At 37.3% G+C, this 11,401-nt stretch overlaps 1 protein-coding gene across 6 annotated transcripts in view; it reads left to right on the top strand.

Moving 5' to 3' along the window:
- The window catches only part of LOC143276252 (uncharacterized), a 58,622-nt gene extending 49,261 nt beyond the window's left edge, over positions 1–9,361 (top strand). For all 6 annotated transcript variants that reach the window (XM_076580734.1, XM_076580744.1, XM_076580752.1 and 3 more), the window contains 3 exons: positions 2,502–2,565; positions 5,080–5,164; positions 8,651–9,361. In XM_076580734.1, the coding sequence (XP_076436849.1) occupies positions 2,502–2,565; positions 5,080–5,164; positions 8,651–8,759 (258 nt within the window). In that variant the 3' untranslated portion in view covers positions 8,760–9,361. The remainder of the gene's footprint in view (positions 1–2,501; positions 2,566–5,079; positions 5,165–8,650) is intronic.
- The last annotated feature ends 2,040 nt before the right edge of the window (positions 9,362–11,401 follow it).

The raw sequence follows: 11,401 nt of genomic DNA on the forward strand, positions 1-11,401 counted from the left end.
TCTGGTAATTTGCACAAAAATATCATTTTCTGGACAAATGGATATCTGCACACACAAAATCATACTAGAACAACCACAATATAAAAAAACTGAAAAAGAAATAGATGCATTGTGACTTCTGCAAATGATAATATGGATGTGAGGCCACGCCCCCTCAGTCTCCACCCCCCTCCTCTTCACCCCTCTCACACCGTCACTTCATCAGACCGCGTTGGCTGAGTGCCAAGAAAATAGCTCATACGGTGCCCTGCTAAAAATTCGTCTGCTAGAGTTGAACAGCCTGCATCACTCACTGATAGTTGTATCTTGGCCACTCTCTTGATTGCTCCCTTTATTTTCTATCAAATCGTCCTATAAATGTTCACCACTGTCTTCTCCTTCGAATTTATGCTCCAATTCTTTCTGAGCATTAGCTGAAGAAAGTAATCTTGGTTGATTTAGTTCGCCACGAGCGCATGTCTTGAGCACGGAGTCAGTCCGACATTTTGTTGAGCGAGCGAGGAGAGGAGCCAGGCAAAGACTGCGGCCAGTAACCCAACCAAAACGTTCAAATAAAGGACTGCCTTATGACGCAGATGGTGTTTCTAGCTATGAATAGAATCCAGAAAGATTCCCCAAGCTAAAGCTACCAGCATTTTTGTCAACGAACTGAATGCAAAGCAGGGAAAAGTCAGAATATTTCGATGACGAGTTATCTGGTCATGCAGGCAGCGAAGCATACATGCTTGCCATGACGAGTTATCTCGTCATGCAGGCAGCCTAGGGGTTAACTATACAATTGCTGGCGAGCCGTTGACCTTGGTACCCCACATGACAAACTAATCTGCATACGTATCGAAAATGGCATCACAGGTGATCCAAGTGGAAATTTTTGGAGCAAACTAGATCACAACAGTGGCTTTTTACTACTGCTGAAGTGATTGAAATGCTGAAAGTTTTGACATCGGCGGGAATGATGATGTTGAAGAGAGTATCTGCAGTGAAGAAAGCTACCAGCAAGAAGGAACTGACAGTGACTCAGCTTCTGAGGGCTGTGAAGAGAGGAAGGGGGTGGGGGCTGGGGGGGGGGGGGGGGTGTACATGATGTGAGGAGTGGGTCAAGTTTTATTCAGCTACTTAGTGTTTTGTATTTTTTGTGATTTTTTTCGCTAACCCTAACAAATGGATCGTCTGCAGGGGAAAGCAAGGGAGAAAACTTCGTCCGGAATGAGTTAAAAGTGTTTTTCATTGCCTGGTCTTTTCTTTCGTTTTTCTTTTCACTACCAAGACATGGATGGTATGAATATATATATATATATATATATATATAATTGCGTTTATCATTTTTTATGGTTCTAAATAAATCATCAGGAGGGTGCTGTGTTGTGCCCTAGGATCAACAAACCAGTTGTTTTTTTTGTAATGTAACTCAATTCATCCGGTGCAGAAACAGTCTTTTGTGAGCAGTGACTGGATAACTGGGTGGAGTGGCTTGCTTTAGTTCCGAACAAATACACATGAGTGTGTCTTCGGGAATTACTAAGATTGAAACTGAAAAGAAAATCAGAGTTAAAAAGACCAGTCTCCATACTGAGTGACTGCATTAAAACCTCCAACTGCAATGACTCATATTGCTCATCTCAACTTAGTTTGTCAGTGTGGCCAGTATGACAACTCCTTCCCCTCCTGTGTTTGGAATGAGAGTTAAGAATCTGACGTGTTAATATGTTGAAATGGATGTGTGTGTTCTCTGTTGCCAAGTTGTATAAAGTTGCTGTGCTGTTTGCTGCACTGTGTGTATAAAATGACTTATTTAGAGCACACACACACAAGCAAGAAAAGATTTGCATTCCACCCCTGCTGACTCTGTTGAGTAAGGGGAGTTATCTCCCATTTTGAGTGTCCTCCTTGAAGGAATCTTTTCCCATTTTGGCAGCCTGATAAATAAGCATGAAATCACTCGGTCATTAACTTGCAGAGTTTAAATGGTGTCATTAGATTTTTCATACGGTTGACAAACTGCAGCATCTTTCGAATAAAAAAAGTTACGGTAAGAAGAGAGGTTAAGGGGGACAGAGAGAAGGAAGGTGAGGGGGTGTCTGTTGTTATCACATAGACCATTAGATGTCAGTGTAATCTATAAAAGTTGGACATGTTTTCCTGACTGATAGTGTGTGCTGTTATGTATTTGTTTTAAAACATTTTAAAAGCTTTTCTCTTTCTTTCTTTTCTGGTTGTGCGGACAGTTTTTATGGCTCTGGTTCAAGTAATAAATGATTGAAATACAGATATTTTTCAGTTTACACAAAGCCTGCATTCAGAATTTTGGAGAGGGGAATTTTAACATTGAGCAAGCGATGTTTTGATTGATGACATAGTTTAACACTGACATGTTTTACAGTCATTAAATTAGCATTGGATCATGTAGATAATATACTTCCAATTGTGTGCTTTGAAAAAATGTTGCTCTGTTTTTTTTGTGTTTTTTTTGTGGAATAGTTATTGTGCACTTTTTTTTTCAGACCAAAAATACAAAGGGCAAAACAAAGAAGAAGAAAAAGCAGAGTCAGGACATACGGGCAGTGGGTGAGTGTATGATCAGTAATATAAGAAAGGTTGCTGTTGTTTTTTGCATTTCTTTTAGGAGGCTGTGACAGCTCAAGGAGGAAATGAGGGTTGCTTGTAAGAGCACTTCCAACAGGCAGATCACAGTAATGTCTGTCCTTTTATTCTTTACTTTCCCTTCACTGATCGCGTTTTTGATACACATAGTCTTTTCATGCTTTGGCTTGTATGTGAATGGTTTGTCTTCTGATCAGCTGGCATTGAACAAACCTGATTAGCTCTTCACAGAGTAAACTGGTTGTCACTTGCTGTGTTCTGTTGGAAGACCTGACAACATGACAATCAATCAAGAGAAAGATAGGAAATGTGAGAAAACAAAGTCACCTGGATGCTCAAGTTGCAGAACACTTGTTGGAGAAGTCACTCATCACCCTTTTTCCTCTTTGTGCAAGTCATTTCAGGCATAAAATTCATCCCATGGTATTCTTGGTATTTGCCAAGACCATAAGCTTTGATTTTTTTTCTATATGCTTTGTAGACTTGAAGTTTTGACAGTAGTTGTGTATCATCATTATTGTTTCTAAATGTTTATGTGAAGTTTTAACTGAAATCTTATATCATTCTTTACTATTGTTTCAAAATTTTTGTGTGAAGATTTGATGGCAGTCATTGATTATTCTACATGTGCCAAGCAGATACACAATCTTGCTCTTTAACTTCAAGCCAGTACTGCTTAGCACTTCATATTAGCCTGTACAGGGTTATAAGCATCACAGTTTGATTTGATTTGACATCACCCTGCACAGGACAGAGGAAGCACAGACTGCCTTAAAAAGGAGCCTCCCAGTTTGTTTGTTAGTGATGAATTATGGTTTTGTTCCTCAGCCAGAAAGGCAAAGCAGCACTGGCTTGAAATGGTGTATGTGTGAACATTTGTGTACTTGTTTGATGTTTCATTTTTAACATTGCTTGTCTTATTTAGATCTGGTTTCAGGGTTTTTTGACTTGTGTGTGTAAGCAGAGTTATAATTGCCATTGTTGGCTTGTCTTCTTCTTGTGGGTATCTGGGTTTTGTGTGTGTGTGTGTGATGTACAATGTGTGCCAATGTCCTTGGTGAAATGTTGGCATTTTTTCAATCTCTGCAAATGGAAGTGGAAGGCAGCTTTGCAGGATGGTAGGTATTGACAAAAGCTTTCATGCTGTTCTTATTGTTAATCGGCTGTCATTCAGAATCCGGGGTCAAAGGGTAAAGGCCATAACATAGCTTGAAAGAACAGACTTTCAGGCATAACAGAGATTGTGTCTTTCATCCAATCCTCATCAGTGTTGGTATAGTGACCAGCTGTGGAGAATACATGTATCAGAGTGAAATTCAAGGACACTGGTCAAGGTTGTAGCACAACATAATTCACAGAGTTCATCAGATTGACCGGTCCCAGTCTTTTTTTCAGTCATTATCAGACATGAACAGTGATTTATCATTATGAGAGCAAAGAGTATTTTGGAACATGGAGGTTTGGGTTCAAAGGTCAGCATGACACCATAAAAAAAGCACTGGAAGCACTGTAGATTTTGGGACTTGCATCCAGTCTTCATCAGACTTGGTATTTTGATTAGCCATTGTGGAATCATGATCATATTACATTGATTGGCCATAATAAGTGTACCAACATTACTGAAATTCAAAGATCAAGATCTCACCAAGGCATTACAGAAGGTCATAAGCACAGCAGAGCTCAGGTCATGCAATTTCTCTTCCTGATCTAAACAGAGCTGCTGGTTATGGTCAAAACACGAATCTTGTCGATAAGTTCAATGTCGCAGGATGCCGCTCAGAGTATATCTGGCATGGGGCCATGATGCCCAGCCTTGCACATTTTGCATTTGTTTTTTTTTCTTTCTACAATCTGTTGTAATTCTTGCTTTGGGACTTACTACGTATCACACGTCTTGAAAGCATCTTTTTTTTTTCTTAATCAGTAACTCCCTTGAATTGATAAAACAGATTGTCTATTTTAGTCATTAAATGGAAAACTGAAAACAGACCACAAGAAAAGTTCACTCACTAAAACTAGTAAAAGCTATTCTTAGTAGTAGTTCCCCGAGGACTGCTGGGGCTGGGGCAGGGGCAGTGTGACTAGTTGTGGTTATGTGTGGGGATGAGTGGCATGGGGGTAATGCCATGAAAACAGTGGAAGATCAGGGGATGAAATTTTTTACAATAAGAAAGGATTTCCACAGCAGCATTGTCATCATTCTCATTCATCATTGTAATAAAACTAGAAAAGTTCTGTTCTTTCATGGCCTGCCTTTATGGTAATGGTAATCTTAGTTTTGAATTCTCCTGTCACAGCAACCTTACATTGATGGTTCCCTGCTGATTGCTGCCACTCAGGTATTGAAGTACTTCGGTGAGCAGCATGAGGAGAACGTCACTGAAAAAGTGTGAAAGGAGAAGCGAAATAAATAGATAATGAATAAATATAAAATAAAAGATAAATAAAGAGTAAAGGTGGATTTTCTCTGTGTTGTAGATGAAGTGTTCATGCCTAGGCCTGAGGAAGAGCTGGAAAGCAACGACATGGATGAGGCTGAATGGGACATAGAGATGTTCAAGAGGTATGTCTTGTTTCTTACTTCTTGGATCACTACAGAGGTGCCAAACAGTGCATTGCCATCCATTTTTTCTTGTTTCTTTTCTGTTTATTTCTATCAGATGGTTTTTTCTAAAGAATTCTTTCCAGGGACACCCCCCCCACCCCCCCTTTTTTTTTTTGCCTAGGGGGTTTTTAACGTGTGCCAAGTGCATACTGCACTTTGGACCTCAGTTTATTGTCTCATTCGAATGACTGATATTATAATGATAATATTAAAGAAGTCTTACAAACCTGGAAATAAGAAGTGCAGCGTTTACCAACCACACTGCCTTGATTTAAGCCAGGTACATGAGCTGTACCACATTTTAATTTGATTTTGTGATCAGTCATGGAGCAAAGGACACTTTGACCTTTTCTTTAATTATTATTTATTTTAAAAGTAAATTGATGGTTAATATACTTTCTTTTGGTTTAATTCAAATTCTGCTTGGCTAAAAGTAATACTTAACACAGTTTTGGCCAGCATTATTTAACCAAAATTGACAAGACTGTTTTATTATAAAAAAAAAAAAAAAAAAGGATATGGAGTAGCACAAAAAAGAAACACTACCATTCTTTGTCAGTACTAAGAAACCATCTTGGGGGTTGGCACCTCTGTATAATTTCGTTGTGGGAAAAAGTTAGAATCCAGTGAAAGGGACAAAGCAAACTGTATTTCATGATTTTCTTCTCTTCTCTCTCTCTCTCTGTCTTTTATTTATTTTGTTTTATTTTTGTTTTAATATTATTAACATTGTAAATCCCTGGACTTTTTTTATCTAAAATTTTTCATTTCATCATTGGAACACAAAGTGTGTGAATGATGTTGAAGATGAGTGGTATGAGAGTAATGTCACTGAAATGACACAAAGATGTCAGCAACCACCCCCAAAAAATTCTTATGTAAATCCATGGTGAGACAAAGAATGCACTTTACTCACATGCATGCATAGTGGACATAGAGTCAACTCTCAGTGGTCTGAATCAAGAATAAGGTGGATAGTAGCTGATTTGATACAAATATTTATGAATTCCCCAGCCCCTTCCACCCCTGTTCCCCCACTCCTGACAAAAATCAGGAGGCACGCAAAGTGTTGATACTGTTCTCTTTTGGTAGTTTTTAACTCTACAAGCTGTTAATATCAGTAGGGAGCCTTCCTTGGTTGCAGAATGTACACATGATATGAAGCTTGTAAAAAAAAGAAATTAAAAAGTGTAGAAATTGGTATAGTACACATGATAAAAGTTGGTAACAAATTTTAGCAAGTGGGCTCTGTGTTCATTGACAAGCATGAGCACTTCATCACAAGATTTGTTTGTACGATTTTCCAAGCATCTGTTGAACAGTATGTGTTTCTGTATGTATACATACATTGTATTGTATTGTATTGTTTATTTGTGGGTTGTTTTTTGTTGTTTTTTTTGTCATAACAATTTTCTTTGAATGAAATTTGGGCTGTGTGCCCCAGGGACATATGTGTGTAAGGAACACACACACACACACACACACACACACACACACACACACACACACACACACACACACACATGCAAACTGTGTTGAAAGACTTAGCCAAAAGTCTGTCTTCATGAGCTGATGAATCTAATGAGCTGATGAATCTAATGGAGAACTACATCCATCAGTGTGAAAATGTACAAAGCAAATACCTTCTTTTTTAAATTGCACTGAATATTCTGTTTTTCAAGTGTACATGTTTTGTCTTGTATTTTGCGAGCCCAGTAAAACACATTATAGGATCCTGAACTACAGATTTGCTGGCAAACTAATATAGTGTCGTATGCACTTTGCATTGTCCAAAGCTTTGTGTGGCGATTGAAATTTTAGGGTTTAGCGGGTGAGGATTTTTCCAAGCCTGTGGACTTTGGATTCCTTTTGCATGCTTTGATTTATTGACTCACTTGTGTAAACAAAGTGAGTCTGTGTTTTAACCCAGTGTTCGGTTGTCTGTGTCTGTGTCTGTGTGTCCATGGTAAACTTTAACATTGACATTTTCTCTGCAAATACTTTGTCAGTTGACACCAAATTAGGCATAAAAATAGGAAAAATTCAGTTCTTTCCAGTCATCTTGTTTAAAACAATATTGCACCTCTGGGATGGGCACAAAAAAATGAAGCCTAAAAGTACTTGTACTTGGCTCTACATGTTATTAGTTTTACAAAATACTAAATTTTCATATCAACTTTAAAACTATAAAACTAGAATGAACATAAAAGAGAAATTGAATCGCCCGTGTCGTACTACATTCCCGGTGGGTGTAACTAAACTTGTACATCTATCTAGATCTAGTGAAAACGGCTAAATGTTTCAGTGTGATTGCAGCGATAGCCATTAAAAAGAATTTTTTATTGCCCTTAAAGATTTTTTGAATGCCCAAGATACACCAGAATAATATGATTTAAACAGCGTTCTCACTGCGAATACCGCAGTTGATTTATTGCCCTTTAAAAAAGTATGTTCAAATGTTAAATTTTAGAACGTCAGTTAAAGAGCCATAGTGTAATGGATAAGGCAGTTTCTTCTCACCTGAACACGCGGGGTTCGAATCTGGTTAGGACTTTTTTTCTTCTTTTTTTTCTTTTCTTTTTTTTTTAACGCGAAGTTTTATAATAACAAATACAGAACACATTTAACGATTAGTTTTTTTTGTTGTTTTTTTAAGTGTATCACAAGTAAGTCTTGAAGGCCTTGCCTCTCTTGTTATTATTATTATTATATTAACATTATTTTTTTATTTATTTTTTTTATTCATTCTCTTTACTGACTCGCATGTGTGTTAACACACAATGTCTTGTCTGTGTAATAACCCTGTTTATATATATATATATATATATACATATATATATAAAAATATTACAATGTAATTTTTCAGAAAGAACGCATGTGATGACTTTAAGTTTAAGTTATATCTTTGTCTCTCTTTTCAACTATTGAAATCAGAATTAGACACAGTTGTATAATTTGTGAAATAAAGACATATTTAATAGACTGAATTATTCGAAATATTGTTGAAATGGAGTTAAACAGATACTGTCTCTGTTCTTCAAACAGTATTTTTCATTTCAATTGATTATATCAAAGTCAACTGAAAGATGAATTTTAAGTTGTTGAAAGAAGCAAATGATTTTCATTTGATTTGATTATCATGTCATTTTTAGATTAACTCGGTCAATGATTCAGTCACATTGTCATTTTTGTTATGCAGAGGATTTTATTCTCTCCAGTATTCGGTCATTTACAAATGGAGAAAATCTATAAAAGAAACTGTAGGTTGTGAAATAAGATTGACTTTGATTAATTTTAAGTTTTGTAGATCTGTCAATCATCTTTTATTTTATTGCTGTACCTCGAATGATTTAGTTTTGGACATGTTTCCATATTATGTGCTTTCTTTCGGTTGGGCTATAGAAAACGCTGTGAACTGACTCCATCTTGAACTGAATTTTGCAGATTTGTGATGGAGACTCCAACGCCGCCCAGAGAGCGGCAAAAGTTGGACATCAACCTGAACATGAAGGACATCTTTTCCAAGAAGAAGGGGGGCATGGGCTGCATCTGAGTGGAGGTTGGGGGGCGGGGCAGGGGGTGGGTAGGGGTCATGGCTGCGCCGGCTGTGCCTCCACGGAGCCTGCTGGACTGCGCTGCTTCTGTCTGTCTGTTGATCTGCAAGAGGCACTGGTGCCGCCCTTGTCACTTCACTGCTGCAGTTGAACACAACAGAATGCGTTCTCTTCAGTTGTAGAGGGAACATTTTTCTCTCTTTCGCTCTGTCTCTTTCTTTCCCTATCTCTCTCTCAGTCTCTGTCTATTTAAAATAAGAATACATTTGTGTAACTTCAATTTTCAAGAGAATGTTTTTAACAATTTTTTTTTTTTTTAACAATTTTTTTTTTTTTAATAATTTTTTGTAGAGCGAGAATCCTTGATACACTTGTTCAACCCTAGGTTTTTTGACACCTGATAAACTCTGGTTTGAAATGTAAAATAACTTGCATTGTGTGTCTCTATGACAGTGATAAATACTGATTCGCTTGGAAGTGAAGGAAAGCGTTGATATTGTTTTGTTCAGCATGGGCTTTTTCCAGTACATTTAAAGGTGAACTCTGAAACAAATTGTCACACAGTATGGGGAAAGCCAAGTAGTTGTTTTTTGTGGGTTTTCTTTTAAAAATTTTTTTTTTTACTTTGCATTTTGAAAAATATTGGAAAATAATTAACAGGGATATTGGGAAATTGTCTTTTTTATGAAAAAAATTCCCTCCTGCACCCCCGACCTTTTCAGTGGAATTGAGAAAACCAGAAATCTCGTCATTGATGATGTTTTTGAACACTTTTCTGTTCTGATTAAAACATTTGAATTGAGGGGTATGGGTAACCAGAACACTTTAGTACAAGGTGCACTCAGATCTGCAAAAATATAATGTTGCATTAGAAATGCTGTCCAGATTTGATGATTTCAGTTTTCTTTTTTTTTCTTTTTTCTTTTTTTAATATAGACATTTTATTTCGTTTTTTATGGTCTGCTGTTTTTAAGAAAAAAATGATTGTAGAGGCTTCATTTTTCTCCAAATGATGGTGTTCCCTCTGGCATATGGTGCTGTGCCTTGAGGATGCATGGACTATATACCTGTGATTTTTAAAAATTTAATTCACTGTTACTGACACCATTGGTTAACTTATTTACATCTTAGGTTAACTCTTGGATACGAGACTTTTTCCAAGTGAATTGGAGCGGATATATATATATATTTTTTTTGTCCCCAGTTTATGAATGGTGCCAATGTACGCTTGAGTCTGATTTTGGGTCAGGTTTATTTTAACCTGATACTATGTACAAAATTGCACTGGCTCTTAGTGCTGCAGCCTTGTGGGCTAGTTGGCCTTTGGGAACCATCCCAACACCGACTGTCCTAAAACCCTCTTGGCCGAGAGAGTGGGATGTACTTGGGCAAGACAGTCTCCACTATAATCAAATTCTAGCCCAAATAGTCGGAACAGCAGTTGCCTCCTCTGCTGTTCTGATGGTCATAGTTGGACACGACTGACTATCATATATATAAAATGTACACTTTAGTGTACCTGTTTCCACTTTGTCATGCTTTGGGGGTTGTAACAATACCATGTGGTGGTTAGAACTTGGGGTTTTTTTTTGTTGTCCCCCTTTTTTTCTTTTAATACACCAGTGAAGATCACTATGCTTTCATGGAATTCTTGTTCAGGCAAAGCTCCCGCTAAGTTGTAAATTGATATGTCTTTCTCATCAGATTCCATTGGTAAATGTTGGTTGAATAATATTCCTGCTCTCGAAGTAGTTAATGAATTGAAAGGGGACATTCTTGGAGGTTTCTTTTTCTTTCTCTTCTTTTCTCTCTTTTTTTCTGTCTCATTATGATGGAATTGCTTTACTTCTGCTTCTGTCGGGACTAATTTATGGTTAAATGGTCTTCATTAAATGACTGAAAAGCAGATTGTGGGTTATGCTGGTGAACTGGAACTGGTTTTACGCAGACGTGTAGCGTACATGCATCAGTCTGCATGCTTTGACACCTCCTTGAAACTAAAACTACTGGCAGACTGGAGACTGCCTTTGGTGCTGGTCAGTCCATTCAGACTGAAGTTACCTGTGTGCATACTGAGGAGGATCATGAATGGATGGGGTGGAAGAGGGTAGTATACAACTTGAATAATTCAAATTGGAGAGGATAATAATTCAAATTGGAGAGGAGTGTAAACAGTTTTCCCACAAGTTGTCTTTCCATTTTTGTTTTGAGCTAGGCGTAATTGTCTTTCCATCATCGTTTTATTTTTATTATTTGTAAATCAGTTTGAGTTGAAATGACTTAGGTTTTCTTGTTGTTGCCCTTTTTTTCCTCGTTCTTTTGTTTTACTTGTTAGCTGTTTTGGTTTCAGTTTTTACTTTGAAATCATTTCCTACAGCCTCAGTATTTCATTAGACTGTGTTCACTTTAACACAAGTTAGAAAGTGTGGCTGGAAACTCTGGAAAAAGAACACTAATGAATGTGCTTCTTTTCTGTTGTTTATTATTGAGGTTATTTTTTGTTTATAACATATTTATCTTTCAGTAATGCAGTATCCTTGCATGATGTTGTGTCACTGCTCTTATATGAGCTATTTTGCTTCGCCAGCCAAAGATTGTTGCTTTGTGATAGTCTGGCGTTAAAGAGATTTGAATGTTCAGC

Source organism: Babylonia areolata, chromosome 2, assembly GCF_041734735.1.
Source record: "Babylonia areolata isolate BAREFJ2019XMU chromosome 2, ASM4173473v1, whole genome shotgun sequence".
Classification (NCBI taxonomy): domain Eukaryota; kingdom Metazoa; phylum Mollusca; class Gastropoda; order Neogastropoda; family Buccinidae; genus Babylonia; species Babylonia areolata.